Source organism: Zonotrichia albicollis, chromosome 3, assembly GCF_047830755.1.
Source record: "Zonotrichia albicollis isolate bZonAlb1 chromosome 3, bZonAlb1.hap1, whole genome shotgun sequence".
Classification (NCBI taxonomy): domain Eukaryota; kingdom Metazoa; phylum Chordata; class Aves; order Passeriformes; family Passerellidae; genus Zonotrichia; species Zonotrichia albicollis.
The window spans coordinates 79,789,439-79,808,501 of NC_133821.1; the positions used below are offsets into that span (position 1 = coordinate 79,789,439).

The 19,063-nt window shown below is 43.8% G+C and overlaps 1 protein-coding gene across 2 annotated transcripts in view; it reads left to right on the forward strand.

Moving 5' to 3' along the window:
• Positions 1-19,063, forward strand: part of METTL24 (methyltransferase like 24) — a 54,036-nt gene that overhangs the window by 23,195 nt on the left and 11,778 nt on the right. Inside the window, exons 3-4 of one of the 2 annotated variants that reach the window (XM_074537971.1) lie at positions 1,812-1,951; positions 7,372-7,600. In XM_074537971.1, the coding sequence (XP_074394072.1) occupies positions 1,812-1,951; positions 7,372-7,600 (369 nt within the window). Of the gene's footprint in view, positions 1-1,811; positions 1,952-2,115; positions 2,235-7,371; positions 7,601-19,063 lie in introns of those variants that run through there. The other variant, XM_074537973.1, reaches the window with a different exon arrangement.

Consider the following 19,063-nt stretch of genomic DNA (forward strand, 5'->3'; position numbering starts at 1 on the left):
GAAGTGGGGTGCAGAGCAAATCATTGCTTAAAACTTTGTGAATCCTGGGAACAGCATGAAGAGATGCTCTATTTGCTTTTGTGACTTTTCCATGGGAATTATGAGCCAAGGAGGAGCAGGGAGGTGATGATGCAGTGTGCAGCTCTTAGAATGTAAAGCTCCAGGTAAAGATCTTTCAGAGCATACACTTCTTAAAGAATGAGAATTTTATTTACTTGTTATAAAGTATGTGGTGAAGAGTGCCACATTAAAGGCTGGGTTCCAGATTTTGCTCTCACATCTGTGTAAAATTGTTTCATTTCTGTGGTTCCAGGTGAGAGCAGAGCAGTGCTTTTTAGTTTGGCTAGGAATGAGAACTGAGCCTCTGCAGTCTGCTGTAGAAGAAGGAAAGGAGCAAGATGAGAACACTCTGTTTAGGACTGATATTTAACCTGGTTTTGTCCTTTCCACCATTTTAGTTGTTGCCTTTTTAACAGTGCCAGCTCCCATTCCTGCAGCCAGGGCTGGTACTGGGCCCAAAGAACAACTTTTCATCCTGATGGCCCGGCTGAGTTCCTGCAGCTCTTCTCATCTTTGCTTTCTTCTCTGCAAAAATCTTCTCTTTCTTCTCTGGTAGCAACCTGTGCCCTGCGAGCCCTGACTGATGGCCAGGCTGTATGGGTTGAGGAGCCCTTCAAGAACAAGCTGTGGCTGCTGATGCTGGTGCAGAGCAGTGCAGCCTTTCCTGGGCAGAATTAGCCACAGCTTTGGTGCTTCCTTCTGCTTCCCCTTGCCTCCTTGCCAGTGCTACAGTGAGAGCCATACGAATTGTACCAGCTCTCCATCCACTGCTCTACTCTGGCTCCTGTGCTCTGCAAAGGGTGCAGCACTCCCCAGCTCTGTGCCTGCCTCTTCCAGAGTGGGTTTGGAGAAAGAAGGTGGAGTGCAAGTGGTGGCCTGGGGGTGAAATTCTGGAAATTCTGAAATTCTGGATGGATGGCAGAGCTGGTGCTGCAGGCAGGGGCTCGTCTGTGGGGTGTCACTCACAGGGCCATGGCTTTGCTGGCTCAGTCACCGTGGATTTGGCTGTTCCAGGCTGCTGCTCAGCTGCTGGCAAAGCTGAATTCACCCCTCAGTGATTTTTGACACCCTGATGAACCAGTGCATTTTCAGTCTTTGCTTTCTCGGTCTGTACAAGGGCTTTGCCTTATGGTATCCCTCCCTGCAGGGTCTCTATCTCTTCTTTAGCAGGGCTTTTATCCTGGCTTTAGACTCCAGATGTCCAAGCCAGCTCAGCACGGACACACATGCTATGATTCCTCTGTTTAGTTATGCACTTGCTTAAATCCCTTTGTTGCTGGAGAGGGCATGTGTTGGGGTAAAGATTAAATCCATTCTGGAGCTGAGATCCAGGACACTCTAGGTAAGGTACTCATTGCAGAGATGCTGCAACTTTGTAATTGCAGTCTTGATTTTAACATTATTCAGGATGCAGAATCCATTCCAAGGTTTGAAAAAAAAATTAAATTTGAATGCTGAAACATCTTTTCCTCATGGAAAAAAAATGAATTTGGGTATAGTACTAATGCTTAATTATTTGCTTTTCAAACTGCATTGCTCACTGGGGAATTATGTAAGCCTTAAATTTCACCAAGCGGAACAGACAAACAAGGAAAAAAATAATCAAATCTTTGTAGCCATGTATCAGATTGATAATAAGACTTACATTAAACCAATGAATATTTTTCTTTTTTCCACTACTCCCCCAGAAGGCAAATTAAAAACAAGCTAAAAGTCTTGTCTTAAAAAGAAATATCCTTTGATTTCAACAGATTTCGTGTGAGCACATGAACCTGAACAGCTTGAAAGGGTACTCTGAAACCACAAAAAAGCCCTGGTCAGTCTGTCTTGATGAGAGGTTTAGCCTCATCCATCGAATCAGAAGCAAGAAATGCCGTCTCTATTCACTTGGGTAAGTACTCTCTTTAAAAGAAAGGAAATTGTTTCATGGCATGTAGCTTCAAAAAGCCTTATAAATACAACACAGGCTGCAGCAAGGTTGTCTTCTAAAATACGAACTTTGTTCAGGTGCGTTTATCATGTGTTGATGTGCTTCTGTAAACTTCCTTTTTAGGGAAAAATCCTTTCTCCAGGAGGGTCTTTATTTTCTTTTGCCTAATATCGGTATGAAAACAAATTGCTTGCTGGTGAGTTGTGAGTGGTAGTTCATGTGGAGGAAGATGGAAATCAAAGAGGTAAGCTGAGAAGCCTACAGCATCTGCCTTGAGCAGAGGTGACTTGCATAACTGCCAGGGATTTCAGCAGCATTGCTTGCAAAGCTTCATTAGCCAGCTCTGGGACAAATCACTACATTTCCATGTGAGAGAGTGTTTGATCGACACCTCAGGGATGACACGTGCCAAAGTGATAGTGACAAAGGCAGCTGTGGCTTTACTTTGAAATGTTTGCAGCATTTATGATATTTACAGCACTTGAGAGTGAAGTTTTCACTCTTCCCAGGAGAAGTGCTTTTACAGGTAGCAAATCCACACATGCCTGTTTCCCTGCTAGTAAAACATTCTGTTGTCCCAGAGGATGAGAGGTCAGTCCTTAGAGTGCATCAGGCCATCAGCACACAGATGCATTAGGAGAACAGTCACTGGGATCTGGGGCTCATTTCACACAGATCACCACGTAGAGCTGCCTGATAAAACTGTCCTTGCTGTCCTGAGAGGCAGCTTTAGGTTAGAGGTGTATTGAAAGGCTTCATCTCCCTTGAACCAGTGGAGTTCATTCCTGTGATTTTGCTGCTGTGGATTTACAAAGGGTGGATAGCAAGGAACCATCCTGGGGTGGCATTTCTCATGGCAGGCAATGCCTGCAGCGAGCATGGAGGAGAGGCAGGGTGCCCTCTAGTCAAAGGGAGTGGTTTTGGCTAATTTGGGTGAGTTCATACTTTGATTGAGTTTATTTGAGCTGTAAAGACCCAGATCCTCTGAGAGGGAGGTGCTCTCAGGTTTTGTTCAGCAGCACTGCTCTGTGGCAGAATAAGAACATGCCCTTTAGAGACAAATCACATATACAGAGAGAAGATTGCTCTTGACTGCTGTTGCTTCTTATTTTCTGAGTGTTCTTTGCGATATATTTCAAATTATACTTACCTGGCGTTAATGCAAGATAGAGGTTTACATGATTCTTTTCCTTCTCAGCTTTTCATGTTCCTATGAAACTTAGGGGAGATGCTGTGCATCTCAGTTCCAGACTTCACTTTCTGACTGTAGTACTGAGTTATTGCCTCAGGGCCCTTCTAGTAGTCAGTAGGGAGAGGCAAGCACATTCAGGTGGAAAATCAGCAAAGCTGAATAGCATTCTGGAGGTAGGTACAGCTTTCCTTTGGTTATAGTGGAAGTCTGGAATAAGGTGGCTGCTGATTTTTAGATGTCTTGGCAAAGTACTCAAAGTTCAGTGGAGTTAACCAAGACCTTGCCCTTCAAGCTGCATGATCATTAATATTAGACCTGAGCTCCTGTGTTGATGTCCATTTTGTCCTGTTGTTAAGGATCAAATGTGGACTGAGAATGGTATTTTTGTTAAATTGTCCTGTAGGTACAACGCAGAGTTGATCTAATCTGTGCTAGGAAATGCAGATTAGGCACAAAGGTGACCAGCACTGAGATATTTTGCTAATGGTTTTGAAAAAAACAAAAGCAAAACTAGCCAAAACTCAGCTAGTGTGCACATACTAGTGCTTTATATGTGGTACTGTTCTGTGTATGGTCCAGGGAGCACAAGTGCCAGATTTTCTGTAGTGATGGAACAGTAGGGTTTAGCAAAGACCAAAACTGATGTTGCCTCTCCCATGAATCGTCAAATACACATATGCAGTAAGTAACCAACCAGGATGCATCACGTGAAACACCTGAAAAATTAAAGGGAAATACTTGAGGTTATGGAGAAGCAGTCAAAAATCCACCAGTTTACTTCTGCAAACTTTGGAGCTTGTTACTGCATAATTTTTCCCCTCAGACTCACTTCCTTTAGTTTATGACAGACAGAAAAGTAATTTTGTTCTAAGGCAAAATCCACTTTAAACATTTTTGTTATCTCTTATGTTTCATAAGGAGCAAATGGGGAGCAGCTGCTTCTAATGAAGAGCATTCACTGCTGAGAAAATGGATGGGGGACAAATGTGAAAGTTCAGTGGGAGTGTTACCAGGAATCCTGAATTAAATCCATATATCATTAAAATTGGAATAAAACATGCTGGTTAAGCTTTGCCTCCTTGAATGCCATAGAAGAGGTTCCTTGTGAATGGGAGCGAGCAGTGTCTGGAACATCTGGGGATTTTTTAGATTAGTATTAGTTGCTTCCACTACGGGGAGGCAGCAATGTTTTCGCTTGGGGGACAGGATTTCCCAGTGTGATACATAATCGCAATATGCATTAGTGAGCTCTAGTTATTAGTGCTAAATCTGCTTAGATTAAACTAAGTCAGTTACAAACACCACAGGCAGTCACTCAAGCTGGGGTAACATAAATGAATGGGATTTCAGAAACTTACCAGCAGAGGTTTAAAGAGTCTTCCTGTAATACAGCATAAATGCCATTTCAGGTGCATCCTAAAGTGTATGTAGGAGCTTTAGGATTCAGGCAGGGGGTCCGTCGCTTTTTCTTGAACTGGTGAGCTCAGTTACCTTTCTTTGAAAGAGGAGGGGAGGAGGGGGACCAGAGAAAGGGAAAGCTGGACCTTAACTTGTATGTGTTTACAGCTGTGTCCTGCGATCGCTGTGGGAGCTGGAGTACCTGCAGTTTTCAGGCTGGATCAGCTACAGGTGTAGCGCAGAGCGGACAAAGCAGCTTTTGTGCCTCTCGGCGCTCGCTGTGCCCCGGGTGATGCAGGGGCCGGTGCGACGCTTCTGCAGCCCAGTGCCCATTGTGGGTGCAAGGCTCTATGCCCGTGCCCCTGTGCGAGCCCTGGGAGCGGGGAGCAGCCAAGGGACAGCGCTGCCCGCTGTGTCCGGGTCAGTGTGGCTGCCCTGCCTGCGGGGAGCGGAGCTTTCCTGCGCCCCCGGGAGAGCCGGGCACGCTGCTGCTGGGAAGGGCCCCTCTGCCCCTCCGCAGGGTTCTGACACAGAGCTCCCTCTCCTCCCGGGAAAATAGGGCACTTCCTTCGGCAGCTCTTTTTTGGCCGCTGGTGCAGGCAGCAGCTGCTCTCGCCCGATGGCGAGGAGAGGCCTCGCTTGTCTTCTATGACCTTCTCACCGTCCTGCTAAAATCATGATCCCTTTTTAAGTAACACATCTTTCTTTAAGTAACTACATCTTTGTTAGGAGACCTAATTTTCTTTTTTCTCATGCTGCAATATCTCTTTGCATGATCACGTGGGAAGCAGTTCCTTTGGAGAAGACCTGATTTTCTCTCCTATATATTTTTTGTTTTCTGGATCTCTCTTCAGGCATAAATTTGAGCTGTTAACTGGAGTGCCAGAAGACACATCATGCCCGTCTTTACCGTCATCTGTATTTTTTTCCTTTTTCCCCACCGCTGTGAAGCTCCCTTTGCAGTCCACATCAGCAGCAATCTGTTGGGAGGCAGCCTGAGGTTTGTCTGTACCAAAAGCATCTGGCCCTCTGGCTTGTGCCAGCTGGTATGGCTGGAAGTGTGTCACGGACACACATGGCCATCAGTCGCTGGTGGGCTCATCACTAGTGCTGTGACTGTCCCCAACAATTCCCATGCTGTCCATTTTTAGCCATGTCTCATTCCTGAGGGATTACACTGCTCATTGTCCCTCGCTGTCCCTTCTGTAGAAAGCCACATGCAAACAAACATGTCGATTCACTTGGTTAACTTCTGAACTTTTTTCCTAATGCGTGTTGAATATATTAAAAGAAAACTCCGCTCTTTTCCTCCCACACAGCTGTATGGGTTGGAATCCTGTGAATTAGAGTTGTTCTTAAAAGCATGCTGGGCTATTTTTGCACACCCTGTCTCTTCCTGTTTTCCCAAAGGGAAGATGGTTGAGGAGAAGACAGAGTCCTAGGGTATTGTTAAAGTGTGCTTGGCCAGTGTTACAGCAAGTGTCATACTGTGTTGGTAACTTCCAAAGCAAATGCTCTTCCACACATTGTTTCATGAGTTGAATTCATTTTATCTTACCTGTATGTCATCTGTGTAGATCATTTAGTGCTGGCCTAACGTTGTACCATAGTGTGTTGTGTGATTTAGCATGTGCCACGTTTCACATATTGATACAGATAGCCAAAATTATTTTAGACATCTTTGCTTAGGATAACTGTGGTGTAGTGTAGCAGGTGCTCTGCTAGTGCATCTAGGAGTGCTGCCCTGTCATGGTCTGTGCACAACAGATAAATCCTCTGCTATTAGTACAGACTGAATGATCTCAGTTGTACAATTTGCAGTACAACTGATTTGAAAAAATACTAATTCTCTTCTCAGTGCTACATGTGTGTATATCAAACAGCTTAATTTTGTTTAAGTTTAGTGTTTAGTGCATGATTTGAATCACATTTGGAAGGAGGAGTAGGAATGAAGAGAACATCCTGTTTTACAGAGTGGGAAAGGCCTGTGGTTCAGATGTATGACGGCAATGGTAAATACCAGATTTTTTTCATTTGAGTGCACCCTGTGTGAGCCACTGGGCTGTAGGAGGTGGGAATATGGCACAGCCTTTTAAAACACGTCTTCTCACAGAGGCAGGGACTGAGACAATACTGCTGTTCAAGGGGGCTATTAATTTTTCTTCTTCTTCGGGGTCTTCACCAAATTAGCAGCAATCTTTCTCTCAGGTTTATGTCACAACTCTGCTGCTGTTGTAAAGGGCTTATTTTTAAATATGCTCTTTTAAATCGGTGTCTTCCTGTCCACAGAGAAAGAGAGGCATTTGGTTCTTGTGTCTTGTCCATACTGGTGGTCACTGTGGGTCACATTTGTAACAGGTGACAGATGTGGTGTGAAATATGCCAGATTTTTACAAAGTAAATGTATTTTCTCTTCTGCTTATGGCTTGGTTATTGGAAGTTGGTGCAGCAGGGACTAAGGAAAGTATTGTAAACTTTACAAGAAAAAGCAAATTAAAATAGAGAAATATATATATAAACATAAAATATTAATGTAAGTAATGACAGCACAAAGATTCCAATGTTTAATTTACTTTCGTGCAAATTTTTCCAACTTCTGAATTAAGGAAAAGCTCTTTGGGAAAGTTATCAGCCTGGCTAAAAGTGGTTTAGTTCTTGCCTAGAAAGTTCTAATGTTGCATTGAGCTTGAATTTTATTCAAGTTAATTCATCCTCAGAACATCCTACTCACTAATAGTTCTTTTTGCTGCATTAATAGTTACTTTTCTTTAATATATATTTTTTAACATAGGTTAGGCAACGATGACAACCAGTTTGAGCTAAGCATGGCCAACAGTGGGTGTGAGGTGCATCGCTTTGACCCCAGCATCAAGTCAGCTCACATCCAGCAGGGCCGGCACCTCTGGCACCATCGGCTCTCCATCGACTGGAGGGATCCCAACCCCGCCATCGCAGCTCACAAACTCCACAGCAACACTAAGAAGCTGGGCACAGTGCTGAATGAATTTGGACATCAGAAGGTAAGGAAGGGCCTGTGTGTCAGGTTTCTGACTGCAGGGTTAGGTGTTGGGAAAGCTCCAGATCTCCCTTCTTGCTGTCTGAGGAGACCAAGCATTTTCCAAGCTCTTCTCCTGATGGTGGATTTTTCTTCAGCAGTACTTGTAATGCATTTCTTTTAGGGGTGCCTTTTCTCTCTTGCTTTCTCTGTGTGCTGATAACAGCCACAATGATTTTAAATCCCTAGCTGTATAGCAAACACTTTCTTTCTTCTCCTCACTTCCTTTTCCCTTGAAGTATCTGGTGACATTGGGCGCTAGCACATTTAGTCCTATGGAAGTTCTGGTCTTTGCCTGAGTAAAACTACTCACAAAGACAAGTTTATAAAGGGAAAACAATATTTGCAACAGTAATTAGAAGAGAAGAGGTAATGGATGGTTTGTTGACATTTTCAAGGTCACTGTTCCTAATTACAGTCCTCAAAAACAAAAACATCCTGTTTTGAAATTGGCAGCAATCAGTGGGGTGTTTTTTTAACATTTCCCCGTTTGTTTTTAAGGAACTATAAAGAATCAAGAATCTTCAAATCTCAAATAAATGTTGCCATAATACATTTCAGGAAGTTCTTAGGTTGCTTTTAAGAGAGTTTTTCCTTCAGAGGAAATACAAACATGAATTCAAATGCTAATATACTTCATTGCCTGCAGCTAGTTCTGCTTGTCATTGTTTTTCAAGAAATAGGCAGCCTGGGCTATGGAGCTGCTCTTCTCTAAGATTTAGAAAGCAAGCAGGGCAACATTTGTTTGGCTTGTTATTTAAAAATGCAAGATGTCCTTTTCAGTTAACTTTTTACCTTTTTGAAATGTTTTCTTTTGGTTCAGCTCTACTGATTGGAACATTTTGAAGATAAGAGCAGAGAAAAGGAGCCTTTTTCTTCTTCTTGGTCATACTGTAATAACTGTGCTGGGCTGTGGCATGAGTGAAACATCTGGGGAGACAGGGATGGCTTTTCTTTAATGTGTGCCTTGCATAGTTTTGATTTTAGAAGAATTAGTCAAGCAGCAAAAAACTAATGACCCGATCCAGAAAAAGTGTACAAGTGACATACCAGACCTGCTGAGGCCAGTGTCAGGTTATCATGATAGAATAGAGTGGTTGTAGCACCTTCTGTGAAGGAGAAGGATGTAGGGGTGAATTCTGAGTGTGTAACTTTCTGAAAACTGTGGGCTGGATGGCAGCCAAGGAACATAATGCACACATAACACATGCAACAGGCTTTCCTCTAGCTGTGTGCTTTAACGTGGGATTTGGTTAAGTGTTTAGGTGCATTATGAACAGTGTATAAATCCTCTTGCTCTGGTAGCATTTGAGGAGCTCCTCTGTGCAAAGCTGTGGCTTAGTGAAGTCAGGATCTGACTTTCTCCCAGTGGGAATAAAGGTGTTACACACTCTGAGACTTTCTGGTGTTTTATACTTGTGAAATACCTGAGTGGGCTGACTGTCCTCATGTTTTTCTGTTTAGGTTTTCTTTAACTTAGAAGGAAGGCAGCCTGAGAAGTTGTATATTGTGTAGAGACACCATTCTTGTGGTGAATGTGAGTGGAATGTTCCCTTGACTGAATAAATAAGTTAATTCAAAACAGTTTCACAGAATATTTTCTGAAGCACTGTTTTTCAATTAGAAAATTCAAACATGCTCTTCATCCCATTTTTAATTAAAAAAAACCCTTCTGCCTACCCTCAACGTTGTTCTGTTCCCACTTCAAGGCAGGAATTCCAGGCAGCTGCATTTGAAGTTAATGCCTCATTTTATCCATGCTTTTATTCTTGGAGATTTGGGACTTGATCCAAGACCCTACAAGTGACTGAAACTACTTCCACTGATGTTAGAAAGTCAGGCTGATGAAGACTGCACAGACAAGATCTCCTGAAGTTCTTCCTGTTGTAGTCCTGAAAAGAAAACTGGCATTTTGGGGGTTTTGTGTGCAAGAGAATCAAAGAACTTGGATGGGCTCATTTGCATCCTGACTCAGATGAGAGCACACCTGCTATTCTGCAGGCAATACTGGGACCTCATCCACCACCAGGGAAACCCACCCTGATATTTTGGAAAGAAATACAAACACTTTTTGGAGGCAGAGTGGATGTGAGAAAAGATTAGAAGAACTTGATCTTTCTAACTGGCTATGTGGCAAAACAGTCCTCAGTTCTCTGAGGATTGTAAATAGCCTGGAGGCAGAGGACTTATCTAATAATATATTAGGATGTGGCTGACAAAGGAAACATGTAGTCAGAGTATTTTTGGGAACCATTAGAGTGTGAAATCTCTTAAGCCCTGGAATAATCTCCAAAGGATGTCATGGGAGCCTTATTTCCTGATATACAGATCTAAACTGAAAATTTACTGGTGTATCTTCTGAGAAGAGCAATATTTTATCAGCCACAGGAAAGCATAAAGATGTAAAAATTGATCTTGCTCATCCTCCCTTCCCATCCCCCCTGCCCTCAAGTTTTTTGCTGAACATGCACACTCTGTAGTGTACTCTTGATGAACAGTGGTGAAAAAAGCAGAAAGCCACTGTGGGCCCATGATTCTTATGGCAGTGGATTTCAACTTTAGGAAAGCATTCACTTTCTCTAACTACCTACAGGGGAGAGGATGCTACAATGCTGGTGTTTCCCATGGATTAGTGATAGATGCACAGAGAGCTTCCTTTCTAGGGAGTTGTTGGAGAATTCAAGTCAGAAGGGATCTTGAATGGCTTGTGGTTCTGTCCTCTGCTCAAAGCAGGGCCAGCTGTGAAGTCAGACCAGGTTGTTCAAGGCTTTATCCACTCTGGTCTTGAAAAACACTGAGTTTTCTCCAGAGCAGAGACTTTCCAGCTTCTCTGGGTCAGTTGTTGTCTTGCTGGACTGTTCTCTTCATGAAAATGTTTCTCCTCATATCCAGTTGAACATCCCTGATTTCCTTTCATGTCTGTTGGCTCTTGTCCTGCTTCTATGCACTGCTAACCCTTAACAAATTCAAACCAAGCTATTAAGTGTATTCTGTATTCCAAAGATTGTGCTGTGAAGCACAATTAAAAACCTTCTGCAGAAGGACCCTGAGGAGCAGAAAATGGACAGTGGTCATACATGCAATTTTTGTTTCAGTAGAAGTTTTCCTCCCTCTGGAGCTCTGCAGGATAAGTCTCTTGTCATGCCCTCAGTAAGTGCCATGAGTTTGTATTCCTTGGCAGTATGGCTCACCAGTGGATGAAATTGTTTCTTGTAAAACAAATTCATCTGCAAAGGAGGATCTGAGAATGCTGGGTAAAACCCTAATTTAATCAGGAAGTGCTCATAGCTGTGACTTTGAGGGGACAGCAGAGCTGTCAGTTCAAACCCAGTTCAACCCCAGACATTCAAGTTATCTCAGACAAATTTTGTAAGAGACCATACTGTGTCATTGTTTGTTATGAAAAGAAATGTAAATCAATCTTTACATCCTGATTTCGATGTGAAGGCTTTAATTTACACTCTCTCTTCATGAAGATTTTTTTCTGTAACAACTTGGATAATTTTGCTTCATTTTATTGAGTAGGCTTCAATTTAGGATTTCAAAAGGAAAAAACTCTTCACCTGTTATTTAATACTCAACACAACTTCAAAACACTATACCCTGAAGAACACTATACCCTGAAGTCATTTTGATTAATAACATCATCTCCTCCCAGGCAAGTAATTTATCCCTTGCTCTTCTCCTCAAGTAGATATTATAGAATTTATTTTGTGCTACTTTCAGCTTTGAGAAGGCTGATGTGAAAGGACAAGTATTAAAGAAAGGATTAACCATTTTTGCTTAAAATCAGCTCTGTTGGTAGTACACAAATTGATATAAAAGTCCAGAGAAAATGTGTAACAGCTTAGATGTACAGATCTGCTCTAGATCTGTAGATCTGCTACAGATTGGCTATATGTGGCTTAGCATCATAACAAATGAGACCAGGTCTTTTGAATTGTTGCATCACAAATTCTAAAGTAAGTGTTTGGAATTCTGAATTCTTGGAAGGGTTTTAATTTTTTCTTTGCTTTTTATGCTTGTCTGGGGCTTTTCCAGAATCTCAATTCTAAAAGGAGACAACCCACACTTCATTTGAATTTTAGCCTCATTATTTTTACATCCAATTTTTCTTGTGCAATCAATGGTCTTTAAGCTTAAAGTGGCCCTTTTTCTGCAGCTGTTATTTACCATCTATATATAGCAGTGAAGAAGAGCCTTTGCTTTGCAGGGTTATCATTCTGGCCTTTCTAAGATTTCTCCAACATGAGAGATCCTCTATTTCCTGTTACATCTTATTTGTATTGTGCTGCCCCTCCTGCAGCTGGAGCATCAGCAATCAGTACTATTCAGAAGTCCCAATGGTGTCTCTGCTAAGGCTCAGGCTGTGACTGCCTTCTTCCTGGAAATGTCCTGACTGTCCTTCCCTGGAAATGTCTGCAGTTACTGCTTATCATCTTGTTTGCTTTTTTGTCACTCATCAGACTGTCTCCTTGTTATATCAGTTTCTGAATGGCACAGTAAAAAGAGTTTTGTCCCAGAACACTGAATTGTTTCATAGTGTAAATGGCTGGTCATGACCTATTTGCAGAAGGAGTAACTCTGCTCAGCAAAGTCCCATTTTAGCACTGCACCCTTTTGCACCAGGCAGATGCAATACCATAGCACTTGGAGCTTATAGTCTAAATAAATGACTGGCCACAGGATGGAGGAGCACAAACCTCACCTCCATTAACTTAAATTTCTATATTTGAGGTAGCTGTTGAGGTTCTTATAAACTGAAGCTAAACTGTTGTGGTGCAGTTTGTCTCATTCAAGGACAGACATTGCTGCAGCTTGAGCGGGATGGGAACCCTTTGTTTGGGGGTCTCTCAGAGAGCTGGCAAACCTTACTCCCCTTGCTGAAAAGAGGCAGTCAAGCTGGTGCAGATGTTTCTACCTGCAGTTGGAAACACTGCCTTCCGTAGTGTTGTAATAGTTGCCCCTGAGTAATCCCCAAGCTCATGGCACACAGTGTTTCTTTCCTGCATGTATGTATTTTTTCATTTCAGGGATAATGAAATCAAGGTGGTGGTAGGTCTGTATTTGCTTAGTCAGCTGAGTCAGCTGCTGCCTGAAGTATTTTAATTGTAGGTAGATTGAAGGGTTCGGCTGCAACTAAAAATGGGCTTGACAACCTCATGTTTCTGGAAGCAAAGATCTTTGCACAGTGATTTACTGCTCACCACCTCTTGCTTTTGGTGTTGTGTGCACAAAGTGCCTCATGCACTTTCCTTTACAGGTTTTCTCTTGGTCTCTTACATTTCCTTTTGCCTCATTTAAATTCTCTCCACCAGGGGCACTTCCCAAGACATTGTTAAGAATATTGGTATTTCTAGACAGCGACCTGAAGGTGCTGTTCAGTATGCAATTGTCAGGCATGGAGGAAAGATCTTTTTAATGATACCATTGGCTGAATATGGTGCAATCCATAGCCTTTTCTTCCCCTAGGAAAAGGCCTAGTGCAACACCTGAATTGTAATGAAAGTGTTGAAGCAGAACTTATTCAGGTCATCTTTCAAAATAAGAAATAAAGGCACTTACAAAGGATATTACGGTCTGCTAAAAATGAGAAGGGAAGGACAATTTTTTTTAGGGCTTTATTTTCCTTTTTTTTTTTTTTTTTTGCTACCAGTGTTATGGTTGTTAGGACCCTTCAGAAAGAAATCAGGTAGGAAAATTCTGCTTTCCACCAGCTTTGCAAGAGGGCTGTGCAAGCTGTGCTCAATTCCACCTTGCTATTTGACAATTTCAGTGTCTAAGAGTTGCATTCAGAGGAGCATGGCACTGGCTGCAGGCACTGTGGGGCAGTGCACAGAGCTGTGCTGCTGCTGCAGGAAACCAGGCAGTCCTGTTCCCTCCTCCTGCCCAACCTGGAGCTCGGCAGGAGCCTGGGCAGCTTCACAAGGTGGTACCAGGTGCAGGTACCTGCTGAGTTCAGGCCTGTGTGCACACTCCCCAGCTCTTCCTTAGGCCACTAACCCTGGCTTAAACACAGTAATGTGAATTTTATGGTTTTATTTTGGCTGGATATCTGATCAGGGTGGTGGTCCATGGTGTGGCATGGGCTTAATGAGAACTGACAGCAACCCCTTTCTATGAGCATCCTGGTTTTCCTCCACTGCCCATCTTTCTCACAATTTCCCAGTGGTGTTGACACTGACAAGCACTTCAGACAAATGCCCTACTCAGAGCCTCTAGGAGCTTTCTAAAAAAATGTACTTTTTCTTCTCCCCACATTTGTCCTTCCTCCAGTCATAGTTTACAAGGTCTTGTCATTGGAATTGGCCATATCTCATTTCAATACTTTCACCTTAGTGTCCGAATCCTTTCTGGTCTCTCTTTTCATCTGACAGCAGTTTAAGGTTCCGTTTAAGGTTCCGTTCTCAAAAATTTGAAATCCAGAGGTCAATGGCTTTGCAGTTCTTCCTGCCCCTCCTGAATGCCTGTCCCAGATGAAATCTGAGTTGTGTGAGCATTTTGTGATGGTTTTTATTCATGTTTTCAGGAATGTACGTGCAGCTTTCTTCCTGTCGTGGTTGCAAGCAAATAGAAGGTTAGGCAGGTTGGCACCTTGGACCAGAAATGGAATGAAACAAATGGATCCCCATGGAGGGATGCATTCTCAAAGGACTTTATTGCTCTGGCAAGTGCAGATGGGAACCAAGTCCTCCACCAGATATAAGTGGAGCTACTTGGATATACCAGGGCTGCGGATTCTCATCCTGCAAGAGATGTCCTTTAACGTGTGGTGAATGTTTTTTGAAGATGGGACTCTGATTCCTTTCTTCAATTACCTACATTTTGAAGGCCCCCATGGGCGCTGTGTTAATAAACCATAGAAAGCCAAAATGCTATTTACTCTGAGCAACTATTTTATGGTAGGCTAAGCCCTCTGTCCCATGCACTGCGTGCACTCACTTGCAAATCTTGCCCCTCAGGGCTTTGGAATCAATTGCTGCTTTACCATTTGCCTTCTATTGCAAACCTCCTGCACTGACAGCTCCCTTATCCTGCTGCAGTGTGCCTGACCTGCTGCTGCTGGTTTTCACTTTCAGCAAGACCAGGATAACGTGGCTTTATGCAAGCATGGAGCTGTGTCCCACCATCCATGCTTGGTGCAGCACAAACAGACTGCAAATGTTTGTTCCCCTCTAATGAAGAGGCTGGAGGGTCTAGCATACGCCATTTATTCTTTTGAGTAAATATCCGTTCCCGCAGGCATCCAGCAGTGTCTGGCAGAGAAGACCAAACGAGCAGAAAGGAAAGGGTTTCCCCCTCTCTGTGGGGGGAGAGGGCAGCAGGATATCTCCTGCAGGACTGGATGGCTGAATGCACATTCTGCAAAGCAGCTCCTGCCCCCAGCCAGGGCTGCACACAGAGCAGCTGCTGGAGGAGTGCATGCAGTGTTTAAAATGTCTGTTTGCAGCATGGGCATTGGCAAGCAGAGCTTTTGCAGCTGATCAGACTCTTAATTTATTTAAAGTCAGGATTTCTGCAGACCCCTTGTGGGATTTTTCCTACTTGGGCAATCTAGACTTTGGATTGAAGCACTGAGCGAGGGGTCTGGGTTGTTTTCATCTTTTAGTGTACAGCAGGAGAGCCATGTGAACTGAAAAAGGCAACAGGATGCAAATGGGAGCTGGAGCACAGTGTTTCTGAGCAGAGGTGCACACTTGTGAGCTGCTGCCACTCAGAGCAGATGAGGAGGTCACTGTTTGAAGGCTTATGTCCTCACAGTGACTTTTCACCATTTCCTCTGAGGAGGCACCACTTTGAGTCTTCAGCTAGTGAGTGGTGAGGTTCCTGTTGCCTGCTCTGGAGACTGGTCTCAGTTTAAAGAAACGGGGAACAAAGATCTTTGATGCTCAGTTTTTCTTGTGAGGGAAGGGCTTCTCCCTTAGCCACGTCCATGTGCAGTGTGTGCCTGCTCCATGCAGGGTTTGCAGAACCTGTTCTCTGGGTCACAGTACAGGAACCTTGGTCTTGCTGGGTAGCAAGCTAGATAAGATGTCTGGCTTTGAGATCATTATAGTATAGAGCTAGCTAAACCCATCAAACCTGTCTGAAAATCAGTTTAGCCTGGGGACCTGTATTTTTGTATGACCAGAAGATGATTAACAAGTGACCTGCTGTCTCTGACTAGTCCAGTGTCCAGCACAAAAGAGGAAAGATGCCAAGAACTGGTCCCATGAAAAGAATGATGTATGTGGTGACAGAAGGCTACAGGTGAAAACTGTGACTACCTGACCAATTGCAGCCAGGGAAAAAGGATTTCAGGCCATGCTGATCTTGTGACTCATCTGGGGGTTGTTTGTCCAAAGATTATGTTGTCCATTGGTAAAGTGGCATTAAAAGGAGCCTTCTGCCAGCTGAAAGGTCTCTTCTCTGTCTGTCCACTGGAGTAAGAGTCTTTGCTTCACTGGTCCAGTTAACTGGACTGGATGGGGTCTATGTATCTTCCATTCTGGAATGGGTCCTCAGAGAGTAATTCTTTCCAGATGGAGAGAGTATGTGGGAAATGTCTTGGCATCAGAGACCAAGGGAAGAGCTGGGGAGTTGAAGTGCCAGGTTACCCCCAGACTGGGGCTCTGAGGCTGTGTGAAGGAAACACTTGGGCTGCCAGCATGGATCTTTCCTAGGAACAATCCCCCATGGGAAAGCACAGTGCTCATAGCACTCCTGAGCACACAGCTGAGATTGTGCCTCTGGCCTGTGCTGGGTGGGCTTCCTGGATGGGTGCATTTGTCTGGGGCCATTACTGCATCTGGCAATCTGTTCCTGCACTGATAGTTGGCTGTGAGAAAGTTAAATAAGTTTTTAAAATATTATTTTGAAACATTTTCTCTGATTTAAGTAGCAAACATAGTATTACTTAATATCCTGCTCCTGCTGTGTAATGGGTTCATGGAAGTACATCCCCAGAACTGGGAGAACAGACTGCCACTTGTGAGGCTGTGGAGAATCAGTGATGAGAGCAGAGGTATGAAGCTTGCCTGCACTCACTGCAGGCTTTCTGTTTCAGTGATGTGGATATTGTATGAGTAACTACAACTGGACAGTTGCCCTTTACTGTAAAAAAAGACCAAAGGCCCTGTAAGCACCCAACTGCACAAATCAGCTTTGTGACTTTGATGCCTTAAGCAGATTCTTGAAGACGTGCCCGTTCTGTCACACTGGGAGTGGATAATCTCAAATGACACATTTGTTCCAGAGCCAATTTGAAACTGGCTGTCCAGACCACCAAGAGAGGTGTAAATGTGAGCAGGAAGGAAGGGCAGTCATTTGAGAGAGAAGTGCTGCTGGTTGGGGCTGTACATCGCTGCTCAGCCGTGATTGACTTTCCTCCCGATTTCGGCACCCGTGCTGCTCTGGCCAGGCCCCCAGCAGTCCTGGTGTCCCCAGCAGATGGCTCAGAGAGAATCAGGATGTTTCCCCTTCCCACTGCTCTCAGGGAGCATGGGAAGAGACAGTCACAAGCTGCTGGGAGCATAATTTGCTTTTAGGCTCTGTGGCATCCTGGCTGCCATCAATTACAGCCTTCACTAAGAATAAAAGGAAATGAAAGGAAAGGGACTTTACATCCAAGCCATCTCCTGCTGGTGAGGACAGGCTGTGGATGTATTTTGAGAGGAAAGAAAATGAGGGAAGTATGCTGAAAATCTGCATGTGGGAAAAGGATAAGAGGGAAGTTACAGTTAAACAAAACACACCCAAGCACCTGCTGTTACCTGCAAACACATGCTATCAAAATGTAAATTAAGCAACTTTCTCTAGAGTTTTGTTTTCTGAGAACAGAGAATTGTATTTAGGGAAAGAGGGGGAAAACTGATGCACAAGCCAGCAGACTTTTTCTTGCTGTACAGCTGATGTCAGAATGGTAACCAGGTATCACAGGGAGTGGAGGAATATTTTTCTGTTGCACTGTGGGAGCAGCCCTGCAGTTCAGGAGGCTGAGGTGGTTCTGAGATCTGTCCCTGTGCCTGAAAGCTGTAGCCAGCTCTCCTCTCCCTCCTCCCAAGCTTGCACTGCAGACCTGCTCCCACAGAACAGGGATCCTCTGTACCTGACTTGCATTTGCTGGTTTTGCCTTTCCTGGCTTCCACTTCCACATGCTGAGCTCATGCTGGAAGTAATACAGCTAAATTGCTTCCTCCAGCTACTCACTCTCAATTGACTCTTCTCCACGGGGAGCTTTAAATGATGCCCACGGGGCAGCACAGCCTGAAATCCCCGTTAACCCTGGTGTTTCAAAAGCGGCCAAGGTGAACAGAGCTCAGATCTCTGCTTTAGGAAATGATGCACACTTGTAACAAGTCATTACCCTAAAAAGAAGAAATGAGCCTTCATACAGTGTATGTTGACCTTCACTAAGCAAAACACAATTTTTCAGCTGTTTTATGTGCTTGGTTGTGCACGAGCATGGCCCCCTTTTTTTTCTTTTTCCTCCAAGTGTAAGTGGTGCAATGCTGCAGTGCGTTTTCAAGGGAGCTAAACTGAGAAAACATTCTAAAATCCACGTTTTTAACTTTTCTGTGATAACCTAGTTAGTTCATGGAGGATAATAGGATTTGTGGAAGATAAGAGGAACCAGCCTTTGTGAGTGTTTGAAACTCACTGCCATACTTTACCTTCAGGCACTGTAGATCTTTGCCCTCCAGGATTTATTCACAGCAGCAGACTCCAGCTGTGCTCCCGGGTGAATTAGAGCTCTGAATTTATAGATTTGCCCACTAATCCTTTCACTGACACTTTGGATCAAGGCAACTGGAAGGTGGTAGTGCATTTCTTATCGGTAGTGTGCTGCTTATCACCAATGGTAAATATCTCCTGAGCTGTCTAATCATCACAAAACTTGCATTTGGTGTTAGCAGGATGCTGGTAATTTGCTCAGATATGCCTAAACAGAGCTGTTCTGCCATTCATTTTGCACTATCCATGGTATGCACTGGAGAATCTGGGCAGAAAGAGACACCTTGCCTGGAAGGCAGTCATGAAATTTGGTGGGTTGAGACAGGTACCTTCCTCCCTCCAGGTTTCTGTGCAGTGCAGGGCACAAAGAGCAACAAAGACCCTCTGCTTTGTGTATGCAACACATCTCCACTAGCCCGTGTTTCTTTCCTGGTTATTTCATTGTGTGTTCAAGCTGTTATTGTGGTAACTCATTTTCTCCTACCAAAACACTGGTTACCAGCCACTTTTAAGATCAGTTTTGCAAATACAGCACAGAGCATGCAGAGTGCCTGCTGAGCAGCCAGAGCAGCAGTTAGTGTCAAGAGAGAAAAACAAACAAACCTGAAGGACTGGAAACATTACCATGGGAAAAGATGTCCTACTGATGCCATAAAGTAAGATCATGGGAAAACAAAACCAAATGCCTAGAAACATTTTTTCCCCTATCCATCCA